At 36.2% G+C, this 18,499-nt stretch overlaps 1 protein-coding gene across 1 annotated transcript in view; it reads left to right on the top strand.

Annotated features, from left to right (window-relative positions):
* LOC111161285 (interleukin 1 receptor accessory protein like 2) overlaps positions 1–18,499 on the top strand; it is a 645,149-nt gene that overhangs the window by 602,133 nt on the left and 24,517 nt on the right. The window contains exon 7 of the mRNA XM_022524867.1: positions 14,010–14,155. Coding sequence (XP_022380575.1) covers positions 14,010–14,155 — 146 coding nt within the window. The remainder of the gene's footprint in view (positions 1–14,009; positions 14,156–18,499) is intronic.

Below are 18,499 nucleotides of genomic sequence, written 5' to 3'. Positions count from 1 at the left end.
GACTGGAAATTCCAAGACCAAGGCGCCAGCAGATTTAGTGCTTGATGCGGGCCTACTTCCTCATTCATAGATGGTCATCTTCTTGCTATACCTTCACATGTCCTCACATGATGGAAAAGGTGAGAAAGCTCTCCAGAGTTTCTTTTGTAAGGACACTAATCCCATTCATTAGGGCTCCTCTCTCATGAACTAATCACCTCCCAAAAAGCCCCACCTTTCAATGCCATCACACTAAAAGTTAAAATTTCAATATATGAATGTTTGTTTTGGGAGAAGCTACAAATATTGAATCTACAGCAAATAGTATAGAGAGTTCCTACATACCCCATACTTAGTTTTCCCTGTTATTTTTCTTCAGTTTTCCCAGATTCATTGTTTATGCACCACACTCAGTGTTCCATGCAATAAGTGCCCTTCTTCATACCCACCACCAGGCTCACCTATCCCCCCATGCCCCTCCCCTCTAAAACCCCTAGTTTGTTTCTCAGAGTCCACAGTCTCTCATGGTTGGTCTCCCCCTCCGATTTCCCCCATTCACTTTTCCTTTCCTTCTTCTAATGTCCTCCGTGTTATTCCTTATGCTCCAAAAGTAAGTGAAACCATATGATAATTGACTTTCTCTGCTTGACTTATTTCACTCTTATTAATACCTTAAGTTACTATGGTACATTTATTACAATTAGTGAACCAAAATTGATATGTTATCATTAACTGAAGTCCATATTTTATTCAAATTTCATTAGCTTTTTCCTACTGTTTTTTTTTTCCTCTAGGATTATTTAACTTTTTAAGAATCTGCCAAACTATATTCCAAAGTGGTTATACCATTTTATAAAAGAAAAGCTAGGCACTACAGCCAGTCTCTAGCAGCAAATGGTTAGAATGGTGAGAGACAAACCATACATATATGAAATTGTTCAGTAGTCTAAGCTACTTTATTAGGTGCAAATGAACCAACATTTAGTACCATAGAAAGTCAACATTTCAGGACTTGCAAAATGTCATTGTTGATTTGATTTTGTTACATCCTCTTTCTCCACTCTCCCCAACCCTCCCCACAGAAAAAGATACATACCTATATTTGCAGTGGAGGAAAGTAACATGGAACTTGTTTAGAAAATTTTATAAAAACCCTTCTAGTTAACTAGAGATATCCTCAGAGAAGTGTAAACAAAGAAGCAGGGATTCCTAGCCAAGATAAACACATAGTCAGCCATTTTGTAATATTAATTATATGATCTTGATCTATTTGAGAGCTTGTGTGGGTGAAGGAATTCCTTCAGGATATAGCCATTTATGCTAACATAGGAGTTACTTACTACATTCTGTCTTCTAGCCTTCAAAGCCAATGTCTTCAAAAGAAAATATATAGGATTTTTACACAGCATGGCAGATTGGAACAAATCTGGTAGTTTCATTTTATCACTAGTTCAAATAAGAGAAGATCTGCATTCTTTCGTAGCCCACACATTTTCCCCAAAGAGAACAGTTCTTATGGTAGAATGCTGAAGATGTTAAGTTGAGGATTCCTCTGGAAAGCATTTCTGGAAAGAAAATTTCCTTCTGGACGCATGGCTCTCCCTCAGGGTATTGCATTTGCTTCATATTTTAATTGAATAGTAGATCTTATGTTGTGCATGTACCACCCCATAGATCTAAGAAGTGGAGATATAAATAAATTGCTCCCAAGCAGGTGACTTGTGGAGAACCTGCCACAGAGGCACTGTATCTGGCAGGAGGATGGGCCACACTGCTTATGTTCTCAGTTTCCTGGGCAGTGGCTCGATCTTAGAAATACATGTTGCAACTTTTTTTCCTCTTACTATTGTCCCTGAAGAATAGAGAACTTCGGGGGAGGGGAGAACCTACCCAGGGAAAAAGCTTGGAGATTTACCAAAGGCTTGATGAAATTATGCCACTCAGACTACAGTAAATGCAATTTCTGTACAAAGCAGTCCCCCTGCAGCTTGCTTGAGTAGCATATTTGATCAAATCCTGAGGAGGGTTTTGGAATTGTCATTTGTTTTTCTCTCTGGGTTGCTTTTTTTTTTCACCCCCTCTGGAGTACTTTGAGCACAGTGGCTTCTTGCATCTCCTGACTTGCAACCTATTGTCAAAGCACTCAGACTCCACTCTGAGCATACAGATTCTCCTTTATAGCCCTTTAGCAGAAATCAGCATAGCCCACCCCCTTCCCCGCCCAGTTCTCTGATGTTGCCAAGAGACTGAACCTGAAGGAAATCTGAATCCAAATGTTGTATTCATTCACAACTGCCATCGTATCCCATACAACTGCATTCCAGATTTTCCAATGACTCCAGAAGATGTCATGTGTAGGAATATTAAAGGAAATTGGTATGTGTAGTTGCATAAGCTGCAATTGTGCAAGTTTAGGTTTTTTTTTTTTCTTTTCCCTACCAGTTTAAAGTCATTACAATAAGCTGCTCTCTATAGGCTCTACCATGTCTATTCAGAGAAGTCAAATAATCATTGGGAAGAGATCCACTGGAAATCATCATTCGGAAAGGACATCCTAATTTCTATCCCTCTGTTAAATACTAATGGGAAAAGTTTGCAAAGTGGCATAAGAGAGTTCATGAAAAGGAGTAGCAGTCATTGGGTGTGAAGATTCTCAAAATGGCAATCCAGTTCCATGGCTTTACAGAACTTCCTTTTAATTAATATTACCAGAGTCTTGAGAATTAAAATAATAATAATTTGCTAGTGAGGTATGTATTCCACATTGCTAATAAAAAATGTCAGAGAAATTGAACTCATCCCATTAAACAGCAACAATAAAAATAGTTTCTAAGCTTGCCTGAAGGATTATTAATTGCATTTGATTGTAAAAGGAGACTACATGAATTTCAACGCAATTGCTTTGCCTGACTGGAGAGTAATTTTTTATTATAAATTTCACTTTAAAATCTTTCTATTAACATCTGATGTTTTTCCCCCCTTAGGCAATACCACAAAATGTTTACCAAATGTTGATAATTCTTGAGCTGAAAAACATATTCAATTTATCTTGAGGTTTTTCAAACAAGCTTCATAAAATACAAATCATTTTATTTACTTTCAATTCCTGAAGGACTACAAGTTGTGTATGGACTTTGTTTGGTTTCAGTCTTACTTCCACCACTTTCTAGCCTTCTGTTTCCATCTCTTTACCTTAACATGCTTTCATTGAATAAGTAAAATGCTCTTAACAAAGAAGGGAATATGGTACAGGTATGAAAAGATTTTATTCTTGAAATAAAGTGAGCCTATATTAAAGACTCCAAGTAACCTTTCAATAACTAATCAATTAAAAAATACAGAGCTGTGAGTATGTAGTTTGTCCCCCAGGTATAAACTACTGAAGTCCTAGGCAGCCCAAGGCAAATGATATGTTCTGTTTTGGCAACTTTCCACCATAATTTTTCAGTGCCTTGAAACACCCCATCTACTCTGGCCTTCCTCAGATTGAGCTAATACACACACACACACACACACACACACACGCACGCACCATCTCTTCTTTTCCTCCATTCTCAGCTCATCTCATTGGAAGAAGGAACACTGATCAATCAATTTGCCTTTGATTTAAATAAGTTTCAAATCTTATGACCTATATGTGAATGTAGATTTTATAAGTCATGAGTGGGCTTCAGTGGAAAAGTAAGCTTTATAAGCAGCATAGTTTTACCTAAGAGAAGTCTTAATTGCCAGTTACCTGAAGGATGAATTTTGGAGGAGTGATGACTCTACTCTTCACATTCTAGTTCCATAGTGAATCTTAGCCTTGACCTATGCATAAAATATTTAAAGCCTACCTAACACATACTTGTGTCTCTTTTTATACTGAGCAGGCTCCAGACACCCAGTATCAAATATAAAATAAGCTACTTTAGACAAGAATCTATAATTAGCAAATAATAATAATAATAATAATGATAATAATAATAAATCCTCTTCATGCTTTTTAACTCCACACTAAAGTGCAAAAGCATTGTGGCATCCTTAATTACACTGGGATTTTCATGATAGCCATCTGAGATAAATAGTATCAGTTTATTTTACAGAATTAAAAAAATGGGTTTAGAGACTGAGGAAGAGCTGTCCTGGGGCATTTTGCTCACAGTTCCAGTGAAGCTAAACTAAATTCATCAAAACACAACTATTAGTAATCCTCAGTTGCCCAGAATGGTTTGTTGTACACCACATTTAGGGTGTAGAGTCAAAACTTGCCCAGGACTGAAAGAGTGAAAATCAGTCTGGACTGAGAATAAGCAGCCCTGCTATTAATCAACCTGGGAGAGCAGACAGATAAAGCCAGCTGCAAAGTTAACAGAAACACTGTTTCTCCCAAGGTCATGCAGAAACTGTAAATGCCATAACAACTCCCACCTCCTTTGAGTGACTACTGCTTTCTTAGGTGATATCTCAGACCTACTTTGCTATTTTCATATATTACTGGGAATACCCTATTGCTAAGCCATCCTTGCCTCATGACAGTTTTCACCACCTAGTCAATCCTGTCTTCTCTCAATCCAGCCTTAAAGATCCCAACCGATCCAGAATTTATCAGGGCTTCCCTAGACTCTACTCAGAATCTTTCAGTGTAAATCCAAACATTACAAAAGATGCTTTCTTCCTACCTTCATTTGAGGAATGACCCACAGTTACTCTGAAGTGTCCCACCCTCAATGCATTCATTCAATAAATCTGATTTTGTCAGACTATAGGTTTGATCCTGGTCACAAATAAGGCTTTAACAGGTACTTTAAAAATGACATTAAAAGAAAGAATTTGTGGGGCGCCTGGGTGGCTCAGTTTAAGCCTCTGCCTTCGGCTCAGGTCATGATCTCAGGGTCCTGGGATCGAGCCCCGCATCGGGCTCTGCTCATCGGGGAGCCTGCTTCCCCCTCTCTTCTCTGCCTGCCTCTCTGCCTACTTATGAGCTCCATCTCTCTCTCTCTCTGTCAAATAAATTCTTAAAAAAGAAATAAATAAAAAAATAAAGAATTTGTTTTAAAAACATACTCTTATTCTTTATATTCTCAATCATCATTCCTTGGCAATGATTACTCATACTCATAATAATAACAACCCAGAGACTGTGCAAGATACCCAGACATCACAAGAGGGTTCAATTTGGTTTAAGGGACTATTTAGGATGAAAAGTAATTGGGATTAGATACTTTATTTTATTTATTTTATGTATTTTATTTTATTTTATTTTGGGGGAATCAAATCTCTTCACTTTATTTCATGCCAGATTTTAAAAAAATTTCTAGCTTTGTTGAGGTATAAATATAAATATTGTGTGTATTTAATTTATACAACATAATGTTTTGGTATATGTATACATTGTGAATCAAGCCAAACCATAATCAAGCTAATTAACTTATCTACCACCATAAATAGTTACAATTTTTTGAGTGTGTATGGTGAAAGCACTTGAGATTTACTCTCCCAGCACATCTCAAGTATACAGTACATTTATTACTAACTATAGTCATCATGCTGTATATTAGGTCTCTAGAATTTATTCCTTATATAACTGAATGACCAGCATTTACCTATTTCTTCCTCCAGCTCCTGGAGACCTTCATTCTATTCTGTTGCTATGAGTTTGGCATTTTTAGATTCCACATATAAGTGATATCATATCATATATTTCATTTTCTGACTTATTTCACTTTGCGTAATATTCTTCAGGTTCCCCTATGTTGTTGCAAATGGCAAGGTTTCCTTATTTTTTAAGGCAGAATAATATTTTATTGTATATGTAAACAACATTTTTTAAACCATTATTCCATTGATGGACACAGGTTGTTTCCATATCTTGGCTATTATATAATGCTTCAATGAACATGAGAGTGAAAATATCTGAGATTTTCCTTTGCATATATACCCAGAAGTGGAATTGCTGGGTCATATGGTAATTCTATTTTTATTTTTTGAGGAATATCTGGATTGTTGTCCACAGCAACAGACAGTATACAGGTTTCCCTTTTATCCATATCTTGGTTAACAATTTTTACCTTTTGTCTTTCTGATAATAGCCATTCTAATAGGTGGAAGATGATATCTCATTGTGATTTTGATTTGCATTTCCCTGATGATAGTGAAGTTGAGCAACTTTCTATATACCCATTGGCCATTCATAGGTCTTCTTTGGAGAAATATTTATTCAGGTCCTTTGCCCACTTTTAATAAGGTTATTTGTTCTGTTTTGTTTTTATATTGAGTTGTAAGAGTTCCTTATATGTTTTGGATTTTAACCCCTTATCAGATACATAGTTTGCGAATATTTTCTCCTATTCCTTAAGTTACCTTTCCTCTCTCTTTTTTTTCTTTTTTCTTCCAGAGAAAGAGTGGCAGATGGGGGGAGGCCAGGAGGGGAAAGAAGGGAGGGATAGATTTTTAAGCAGGCTCCACGTGCAGTGCATAGCCCAACATGGGGCTCGATCTCACAACCATAAGATCATGACCTGAGCTGAAATCAGGAGTTAGATGCTTAACCAACTGAGCCACCCAGGCGACCCTTCCACTCTCTTTTTTTTTCTTTTTAAAGATTTTATTTATTTATTTGAAAGAGAGAGATCACAAGTAGGCGGAGAGGCAGGCAGAGAAGAGAGGAAGGGAAGCAGACTCCCTGCTGATCAGAGAGCCCGATGCGGGGCTCAATCCCAGGACCCTGGGATCATGACTTGAGCCGAAGGCAGAGGCTTTAACCCACTGAGCCACCCAGGTGCCCCTCCACTCTCTTTTTTGATAGAAATATGATTGACATACATTAAATTAGTTTCAGATGTACAACATAATGATTTTATATTTGTATATATTGCAAAATGATCACCACAACAAGTCTAGATACATTTGTCACCACACATAGTTACAGATTTTTTTCTTATAATGAGCAATTTTAAGATTTATGCTATTAACAACTTTCAAATATATAATGCAGTACTGCTAACTATGGTTGTCATGCTGTACAATTCATCCCCATCACTTATGTATTTTGTAATTGGAAATTTGTATCTTTTAATTCCCTTCACCCATTTTGCCCACACTTCAATCCCCTGCCTCTCCACCAATTTGGTGTTTGTATCTATGAGCTTGTGGGGTTTTCTCCTTTTTTGAGATTCCACATGTAAGTGAGACCATATGGTATTTTAGCTTTTTAGTTTGGTGCATTTATCATTCTTTTTTCTTTCTTTTTCTTTCCTTGCCTGTGCTTTTGGTATGATATATTTAAAAAATCATTGCCTAGACCAATGTCAGAAAATTTTCCCTAAGTTTTCTTCTAGTAGTTTTATGGCTTCAGATTTTATGTTTGTATTTAATCCTTTTTGGATTGATTTTTGTATACAATATGAGATAAGGGTCCAGTTTTATTCTTCTATATGTAGATATAAAGTTTTTCCAATACTACTTACTGAAGAGACCATCCTTTCCCCACTGTGTATCTTTGACATGCTTTCTGAAGATCTGTTGACTATAGGTTGTGGATTTATTTCTCAGTGCTCTATACTGTTTTGTCTGTATATCTATTTTTATACTAAATCATACTGTTTTGGTAACTGTAGCTTTATGATATAATTTGAAATAAGGAAGTGTGATCCCTCCAGCTTTGTTCTTACTGTTCAAGATTGTTTTAGCTATTTGGGGTCTTTCGTGGTTCTGTATATCTTAAGATACTTTTACTATTTCTATAAAAAAATGCCATTAGGATTTTGATAAGGGTTACACTGAATCTATAGATCACTCTGGATTGTTTATACATTTTAACAATATTAATTCTTCCAGTATATGAATACAGGATGTCTTTCCATTTATCTGTGTTTTCTTTAATTTCTTTCATCAACATTTTATAATTTTCCCTATACACATCATTCACCTCTTTGGTTAAGTTTATTACTAAGTACTTTATTATTTTTGTTGCCAACGGATGGCATTATTTTCTTAATTTCCTTTTTGTGGCTGCTCTGGTTTTAATTGAGCATTTTATGGGCTTTTATTTTCTCTTCTCTCTCTTAGTATATCAGTTGTACTCTTAAAAAATTTTAGTGGTAGGCCTACAGTTTGCAATATACATTTACAATTAACCTAAATCCACTTATAAATAATACTATACTTATTCACATGTAGTGCAAGTACCTTGTAACTGTCATTAATTTCACTTATCCACAAACTATAATCACCAAATACATCAATGGTATTGTTTTTCACATTTTAACTTCGTTAAAAATGATTCACAAATATAATTGTATTATTTAAAGTGTACAAGTGATGATTTGATATGCATATACCTTGTAGAATGATTACCAGATCAAGAAAATTAACACATCCATCAGCTCACACAGTTAACATAATTAAATCTTTTTTTAAATGTGGTAAGAAAGTCTAAGATCTACTGTCAGCTACTTTCACATATGCAATATCATGTTATTAAGTATAGTCCCCACCATGCTATATAATAGATCCTTAGAACTTGTTTTTCCTATAACAGTTATTATTGTTCTAAGCAAACTGTGACAGGTTAGATAAATCATGAATAGAAGAAATAAAATACTTTATCTTCATTTATTTCTTAACACTTCTTTCATTATATAGATCCAAATTTCTGACCTGTATCATTTTCAGTTTTTCTGAAGAACTTTTAACACTGCTTGCAAGACAGGTTTACTGGCAAAAGTTCCCTCAGTTTTTATTTGTCTGAGAAACTCTATTTCTCCTTCACATTTGATGAATAATTTAGATAGATACACAATTTTAGGTCAGTGTTTGTTTTTTTTCAACACTTTTAATATTTCACTCTACTCTTGCTTGCATGGTTTCTAAAGATAAATCTGATATTTTTCTTATTCTTGTTCTTGTATAGGTACTTTTATTTCCTCTGGATCATTTCAAAAATTTCTCTTTGTTTTGATTCCCTGCAGTAAGAATATGAAATATCAAGGTGTCCATTTTTAGTATTAATTCTTAGTATTCTCTGAGCTTCCTATAATCTGTGGTTTGGAGTCTTTCATTAACTTTGGAAAATTCTCAACTCTAATACTTTATATATTTCTAATTATTCCTTTCTTCTCATTTTGGTATTTGAATTACATGTATCTTGCTCTTTTTGTAATTATCCTTTGGGAATTTCATATTTTATTCCATTTTTTTCAGGCCTTTTCCTCTTTACATTTTAGTTTAAGAGATTTCTATCAATATATCTTCAAGATCACCAACTTTTTACACTTCTGTCCGTCTATTGGTGAGCCCATGAAAAGCACTCTCTATTTCTATTACTATTACTGTGTTTTTATTTCTAGCATTTTCTTTTGATTCTTTCTTAGAGTTTCCATCTCTCTGTTTACATTACCCATCTGCTGATATATATTGTTCATTTTTCCCATTGGATTCCTTAACTTATTAAACATAGTTATTTTGCATTCCCAGTTTGATCATTCCAAAATATCTGCCATATCTGAATATGGTTCTGATGTGTGCTCTGTCCCTTCAGACTGTGTTCTTTGGGTTTTTGTTTCTTTGGGTTTTTTTGGTGGTGGGGGGCAGTGTTAGGCTTTTTTCTTTTTTTCACTTTTCAACTTTTTTTTGGTAACTTTTTGTTGTTTTTGAAAACCACATATTATGTATCAGGTAAGAGGAACTGAGGTAAATGCTTTTAGTGTGAGATTTTATGTTTATGTTGTTAGGCTGGGTTTAGTGTTTGCTATAGTTGTAGGTGTAAGAGACTAAAATTTCCTATAATGTACTCGTTTATGTCTCCACTGTTTTCTTTGTGTTTTCCTAGAGACTGCTTCTTAAATAGGGTCTGAGCTTTGCAGTTCTTTCAGCTGAAAGCCCTTGTTATCATACAGGAGCCTGATTGATGTGGTGGTAAGCATTCTATAATCCTATGATAAAGTCTCGGTCTTTTAGTGAGCCTGTGCCTCTGAACTATGACCTTCACAACTGCTTCTCAGCTTTCTTCCTCTTTTTAAGTGATACAGGAAAGTTTGAGGGGGCTGGAGTTGGGTATTGTATTTCCTTTCCCTCAGGAAGGTTGAGTTTGGTAAAATCCAAGTAGTTTAGGCTCTGATAAAAGAGTTTCCTTTCAGTTCAGGTCTTTACTAAAAAAGAAGGGAGTGCTTTGGGATCATTTCAAGATAGTTGCTTTTTAAAATTCCCCTGACAGAGCATAGGGAAACTTTTCTGTGATCTTCACCCTAAGACCCTGTTAGGGCTCCTAGAATCAAACCTGAAAATGTGGAGTACCCCAAAAGATTGTATCTAATGGAGTTTTTAAACTCTCAGGTTAGTGTGTACTGGCCTTACAGTGACTTATTAGTTATAGTTTGTTTCTATCTGTATTGGCTCCTGCTCCTTGATTTCTGCTCCCAATATAATGTGATTCTCAGTACTGGCCTGTCTCAAACTTTGGGGGCAGGAGTTTGCCCTGTGTTGTCCACTCTCTGATGGATTTAAGAATTGTTGTTTTTAATTTTCTTCAACTGTTTTTCTTTTGTAAGGATGAGAGTGACAACTTGCAAGTTTTTTTAGTATTAGTTTTTAAGAATAGGTCTTGACTAAATTAGTTTTTAAGAATAGGTATTGACTAAATAAAACTTTGGAAGGTGGTGATTTCTGTCACCTGAACTTATTATTTTCTATTTTTTTTCTGGTGTTTGCTATTGCATATAACCTGCCTTCAGTGCTAATCCTTGGAATAAAATGCTTCTGAAGCTACTTCAAGTAGTATATCCCAAAATATACTTCACATAGTATATCCCAAGATCCTCTCATTTGTATCCTCTGTTTCAAAACCAGCCTCTGTAGTGTCTTTCTTTCACATATTCTGCAAAAACCTGTTCCTATCTTCCATCCTCGAAAACATTTCCTTATTCTTTTTGTCTAGGCAGACTCTTCTCAAGTGTTTTCCAGATAATTTAGTCAAAATAGTTTCTCCTATCTTTGAAAGCTGTTGTAAGCATGACTGTACCACTCTTTACATCATTATGTCTATATTTTTTCAACTTTGTAGATCTTGTATCTTGTTTAAATTTTAATGCTTACTGGGAACAGGGACCTGTTTTTGTTTTTGTTTTTAAGGGAGTGAGCACGCACAAGTGAGAGCTGAGGAGGAAGGTCAGAGGGAGAGTGAGAGAGAGAGAGAGAGAATCTTAAGCAAGCTCTGCACCAATCATGAAGCCCAATGCAAGGCTCAATCTTATGACCCTGAGATCAAGACCTGAGCCGAAATAAAAAATCAGGCACTTAACTGACTGAGCCACCCAGGTACCCCAGGGACCTGGTCTTTTAATGTTTATATTTATCTTACACCAAATGTCTAGGCCAGAGCAAAGCACTTCATCAGGAACTGACAAAGAATCATTGGTAGATTGTTATATATCAATATTTGCTAGGAAATTATGATTGCTATACTGAGTGATTTGTAGATATAAACATCAGCTGACTCTAACTCCCAAAAAGCCAGTCACTTCTGGATATTCAAGAGCTGATAATTAAGACACCTCATATATATTAATAGATGGACGACAGATCGTTTTTCAATTCTTCCCTCCAGATTCTTTCTGCAGCCTGTGAAGAGCTGTTTTTGGAAACTGCATTAGAAATGAAAAGGGAAAGTCTTGGTCTGAAAGGACAGGATCAACTTTCGGCCTCATGCCTGGCAGAGGCTGTGACTGCCCTACACATGAAGCTTTAAATCAAGCTTAATTTGTGGTGCTTAAGCAGCTTCTGGCACTAAAGGGGGTTCTTCCATAGCAGGTTCCATGAAACTAAAAGAATTGAGTGTAATGGGATTTACCCAAAGCAGGGAGAAAATGGAGAAAGTAAAATTTAATATAAACCATAAAGATGGTAAATTCCCATTTTTCCCTTGGTTAGATATATGTTGAGAGAAGAAAACTACAACTTTGTCAAGGAAGAAAATAGTTAGAAAGACTACCAATAAAATGGGTTAAGAAAATTCTTACATTTGTTTAAGTCAGTGATGGTACATAAGTGTAAAGGGCAGGAGACTTACTCAAGTTGCAAATGCCAGTATTATCTACTCTCAGATATGTGTATCATTGGGAGGGTACAGAAACAGGGTTAATTTTAAAAGCATGTCTATTTGGAATATAATCTGGGCTTCAGATTTCAGTGTGGGAGACTTAGATTCTAAGAACTCTCCTCCACCAACCCAACTTTAAGCCTTCTTTCTCTCAAAGGGGAACCAGAAGAGATTAAGCCAACCAAATTTTAAATATCAATAAATATCAATATAAATATTTTTGTAGGAGCCAAAATATAAACAATTTTTTGATAATGAAATGTTAATGTCTAATAAAATTCCTTTGTACGTGTACAATGCTATTTACTTTTTAAATTGCTTTAACCCATTTTATCCTCCCAACAAAGTTGAGTAGGGTATTTTTCCCAACTTAAAGGTGAGTTAAATTAAGGCACCATTGACTTAATTACTTTGTAAGGATCCAGCTTAAACTTGTAAATTGGAGGCCTGTATTTAGAACCCGGTTTTTTTCTAAGCATAGTTGTCTTCTCCAAATTTCTGCTAAATGCCCTTAAATCAGAGGGTTCTTTCCTGCATTCATAACCAGGTGTCAAAAAGGATATGAGAATTAACTTCCCCAGTGCTCCAATTTTCTATATTGCTAATATATGTATTTAAGAACCTCACTCCAGAGGTCCCTGGGTGGCTCAATCATTTATGCATCCAACTGGATTATGGGTCCTGGGGTGGAGCCCTGACTCAGGCTCCATGCTCAGCGGGGAGCTGCTTGGAGATCCTCTCTCTCCCTCACCCTTTGCCCCTCCCCCTGCTCTCTCTCTCAAATAAAAGAAATCTTAAAAAAAAAAGAAACTCAGCCCAGAACTTAATGGCATGATTGCCAGCATGTAGAATTGCAAAGGGTGCCTGGGTGGCTCATTCAGTTAAGAGTCTGCCTTGGGCCCAGTATATGATCTCAGGGTCCTGGGAACCAGCCCTGAATTGGGTTCCCTGCTCAGTGGGTAGTCTGCTCCTCCCCCTCCCTCTGCCCCTCCCCCAATCCCCCCACTCATGCTCTCTCTTGCTCCCTTTTTTTCTCAAATAAATAAATAAAAATCTTTTTTTTTTTTTTTTTTTTTAAGGAAGGAAACAGAAAAGTCAGCAAGGTACCCACTTTCACCTCATTCAAGAGGCATCTGGTCATTAGTGACACTATCTCTCGAAGAAATGGGAAGCACACATAGGAAAGGTTCCTGGCAACTCAGTTCCTCTGTAAAGAACATCTATTCCTGGCCGTTAAGGCCCTTTATAACTTCACTTCAGAAAATAAAAGCAGGACTATGAGAAAATGTCACATAGGGCAGGGTTTTCAGTATGGGGAGAGAAAGGAGAAAGAAAAACAGGGAGCAGTATCTGGAAAAGTCAGGGCCATGACAGGGTGCTAGCAATTAGTAGGTTAGGGCACAGAGCACATGCCTGCATTGGACAAATGCAAGAGGAAAGTGAACAGACTTCTCTCATGGATATTTGGGGATAGAAGGCTACTAAACATTTTCAGTTTACTTTTTATAACCATTTTCAAGTCTCATTTCTTTATCTTCTTATCCCGTTATTAAAACTCAAACTTCTAACACAAACACTACACCTATCGATTATTTTCCCTTTATAGCATGGTGCAAAAATCTAATTTGTTTTCGTACATTCAGCTTAGAACATGGAGCCCAATGTTTCCTCATTTTTGCCACATAAATCATGCTGGCTTCATTTACCAAAGCTTACTGGCATGGTAATATTTCTTTTTGCTGAATGAATTCCTCAGTTGTTTCATTTTCCATCTGATCTTCATATCAAGAGTCACTTTTTGTGTTTTCTTATTGAAGGCTCCATACATTCCACCCAGTTAAGATTCTCCATGCCCACTGGAGACCTTGTGAACTATATAATCATCTATATTTTTGCATGGCTGCTCTCTCCCCAAGTCAAACCAGTTCAACCAAGAATACTGTCTTTATTTCAGGCTCCTCAAAGAGCATCTTGGAGAAAAAGAAGTGGAATTGACACTCATCTTTGATTCAGTGGTGGAAGCCGACCTGGCAAATTATACCTGCCATGTGGAAAACCGAAATGGACGGAAACATGCCAGTGTTCTGCTGCGTAAAAAGGGTATTTATTTTTATAAGTATTACTATGGTTTGTTTAGCTACCAAGTAACTATTGAAGTTAAGTATGCTTCCTGGCCTTATTTTATCATTAGGCATGAACTTCTATTAAACATTTTGTCTTTTTAAGGAAAAATATCTCTTTTGCTATGGATATTAGCATAAAATGCCTATAATCTTCTATCCATTAGGAAGTAGATAAAAAATGAAATATTGTTATGTATTAAATTTAGTGAGATAAAATGTGCCTTGGTTATAAGTGTTATATAAAATTTGATAGGCATTAACATTTAAATTTTTCTCTCTACTTCACCATTTCATATTCCTTAAATGAGAAACTAGGGATTTTATTATTGGATAAGAAACAAAGTCACTTTTTTATTCCCTGGCTAAAATATAAATAAAAATAGTGAAGAGATATCATAATATTCTTGTAATTGTTATAATAAAGATTATAAACAATATTTCATGATATGATCTGGTGGTGTTAAGAGGCCTCTGAGAGGTGCATATCCTTTAAAATATTTTGACACTTATGGAAATCTCTCTCTAAATTTGGTTCCAGACAGGGTGGAAATTGTATATAATGAACAAGGAAAAGAAACTAAATTTACAAATAAAGGAGATAAAAGCAGATATAGGAACAATAATCCCAGCAGCTGGAGCTGCTTCTGAGATTGGCTCTTACCCTGCCACAACTCTTGATTACTGCAAAAAGCTAAATAGTTCTGTATTTGTGTATCTGGCAAAGGTTTTGTAAATGTAACAGAACAAATGTTCTCAATCAGTGTTCTTGTTGTCTAGACTATAGAGCAATAGAACAGATTCAGTCAACAAGGTCACTAGTTGTACCTCTTAACCAAGATGGAGTTTCTATTTTCCAGCCAACCCTAATACTTGACCTTGACCAGCCATTCTAGGGAAAGCAGGAAAATGTCATTATTCTGAAAATAATGCTTTTATCTCTCTCGTACCATTTCTTACTCAGTTGGATTTGATTCCATCTTAAAATAATGGAGTTTTTAAATATAAAGGAATCTAATATGGAAAGTGAAATCAGGAGACTCTGGTTGAAGAGATCCTGGTTCCGCCACTGATTCAACTACTTGGTTCAGCAGGACTAACTTGTCTGATAAAGCATCCTGAACCTCAGTTTTCTTATCTGTAAAACATGGATAATAATATCTACCTTGTAGAGACATTTTGAGGCTCAAATGATAATGATGTAGTGTGAAATATGCCACACTCAGTGTTTGCTATTATGCAGAACTTGAATAACTTCTCCTGTGCACTAGGCAACCGCATAGTCCACCTACATAAAGGGCAGACATTCATCATGTCCAGATACCTTATAGCAAAGATCACTTTGTTCCTGATCATTCCAGTCTTATTTTAGGCTCAGAGATCATCCAAGCCAAGGTCTGTAGTACCTCTGTATCCTCAGCAACTTGGGCAATGTCTGACCACTAATAGGTACTTAGAACCCATCTGGTTAATGAATGTTATCTTTTATTATTGAAGATTCTGTATAGCAAGTATTGTGCTAAGTAATAGGAAATACAGTGATGAATTAGACATCTTCAAGGCTGTGTGGGGCGTGGGGCTTATAATCTTCAGAGTAGTGAGAGTGCAAAGAAAGACAAACATTAAGCAAAAAATTGCCCAACAAATACATAGTGTTCCTGCTATGAGGAAAAAAAATGGTGGTGGTGGGTTTCCTATCATTCAGTCAGCAGAGATAGGAATAGCCTTGAGTTTAAAAATAAATCCATTTCTCTTTAATAAGGAAAGAAACCACTAGCAACCCTTAAAATTTCTAATCATCTGACAGTAGAAACCAAAGCACAATGTATAACTGCCACTTCCTTCTGCAAGGAAACGTGTCTAAAGCATGCATAACTGAGATTATTAATTCCCATCTTTCTCATCTCCAAATATTAGAGTGCTGCAGGGTTCAGGTCCCCTCCTCTCACTTACTCCCTAGATGATTTCATTCCATCTCCATCTCATGGGCTTACTTACATATATGCTGACAACTCCCGAATTTATATCTGTAGCCTGCCTAATCTTCTTGCCTAAACTCCAGAGTTATATTCTTAACTGCTTATTCAACAACTATTAAAAAACTCCACTAGTAGACATATCTAGTAGGCATATCAATCTTCCCTTGTCCCAAATAATAATTCTGATTTCTCCTTCCTGTAAACCTGATCCTTCAGTTGCCTTCTCCATCTCCATCACCATCCTTCCAGTTGCTCAGGCCAAAATCCTGGGAGTCAGTCTAGTCCTCCAGCAAATCCCATGGCTCTGTTTTCAAAACATGTCCAGATTCTGATGACTTTTCTCACCTTAATTGTTACCACCCTAGTCTGAGCCACCAACATCAGTTGTTTGGCTCATGGCAGTGGCCTCCTAATGATCTTCCTGCTTCTTCCTTGTCCCCTTATAGTCTATTCTCATTACAGTAGCCAGAATGATCCTTTTAATATGTAAGTCAGATCATATCCCTTTAATCATATCCCTCCAATTATAGAACCTTCTCTCTTACACTCAGAATGAAATCCCAAATCTATGCCATGGCCTAATGCATAACATAATCTTTTGTGATATCTGATCTCATTTTCTACTACAATCTGCCTATCTGTCTTAAATAGCACAAACACTAGCTTCCTTTCTATTTCTTGTGCTCACCAAGCACAGTCCTGGCTGATGGTCTTTGCATTTGCTATTTCCAGGGCCTGGAACAATCTCCCCACTGTTCCGATGACTCACTTACTCTTTTCATATAGGTCTCGGCTTAAATATTACCTAATCAATACCTTTCCCTGGCCACACTATATAAAGTAATACTACCCAACACTCCCTTTGTTTTTGCTTTTTGTTTTGTTTTCTGTTGTTTAGAATTGTGAAATTGTAATACAGGTTTTTTTAAGATTTTATTTATTTGACACAGAGAGGGAGATCACAAGTAGGCAGAGAGGCAGGCAGAGAGGGGGAGGCAGACTCCCCGCCAAGCAGGGAGCCCAATGTGGGGCTTGACCCCAGGACCCTGAGATCATGACTTGAGCTGAAGGCAGAAGCTTAACGACTGAGCTGCCCAGTCACCCCTGTAATACAGTTTAAATCAGTGTGCCAGGTCCATTTCATCTCCTTCACTGCCAGATCTGGGGGCAGGGACTGCTTCATTTTCTCAGCATTCTCTTTGTGATAACCAAGATATCAAGATATCTGCTCTTTCTCTGTTTAAAAATTTTTAACTTTACTGGGGTGAAATTGACAAAATTGTAAGATATTTAAAGTAACAACATGGTGATTTGATACACATATACACTGTGAATGGGTATCCCTTGTTGAATTAATTAACACATCCATTACTGCACCTATATACCTTCTTCTTCTTCGTGTCCTTTTTATTTATTTATTTATTTATTTATTTATTTATTTTTGGGTCAGAATATGTAAGTTCACCCTCTTAACAAATTTCAATTACACAATACTATGTTATCAACTATAGTCACCATTTTATACATTAGATCCTCAGATCTTATTCATTTTACAACTAAAACTTTGTACCCTTTTACCAGTTTCTCCCTATTATCTCCCATATTCCCAGCCCCTGACAATCATTTTCTTACTCTCTTTTTCTATGACTTCAGGGTTTTTTTTTAGACATAGATAAACATATAAGTGATAACATGCAGTATAATATTTACCTTTCTCTCTCTGGCTTACTTTACTTAACAGAATTCCCTCCAGTTTCATCCATGTTTTAGTAAATGAAAGGATTTTCTTCTTTTTCAAGGTGAAATAATATTCAAATATATATATGTGTGTGTGTGTATATATAGGCACACATATGTGTGTGTGTTGTATTTTCTTGATCTAATCATTTATTGAACTATCCATCACTTTCTTTTTTTTCTCTTGCTTGGCCTTATTTCTGTTTATTGTATTTATTATGCATTTGTTTTCTTCTTTTTTATTTATTTAAATCCAATTAGCCAAGATATAATACATCATTAGTTTCTGATGTAGTGTTCAATGATTCATCAGTTGCTTATAACACCCAGTGTTAATCACATCATATGCCCTTCTTAATGCCCATCATGGAGATGTGTTGGGGGATGCGGTATTTTTTTGCTTATCTCTCCCGCCTCACTACAATATAAACTCCATGAGAATGGGGACTTTTCCCACCTTATTTACACTATATCCTTAGGGCATAGAATATAGTAGGTGCTCAAAAATATTTGTTTGGTGAAAATCTTTCTCCTAGAGGGCCAGAGCAATAGGCTGGAAATAGGTAATAGGGATTGGTAAAGACAGGATGTACCTGTGATTTTCTCTT

Source organism: Enhydra lutris, unplaced genomic scaffold (genome assembly GCF_002288905.1).
Source record: "Enhydra lutris kenyoni isolate GAN:26980312 unplaced genomic scaffold, ASM228890v2 scaffoldscaffold83, whole genome shotgun sequence".
Taxonomy (NCBI): domain Eukaryota; kingdom Metazoa; phylum Chordata; class Mammalia; order Carnivora; family Mustelidae; genus Enhydra; species Enhydra lutris.
This window is presented reverse-complemented; position numbering and strand designations above follow the sequence as displayed.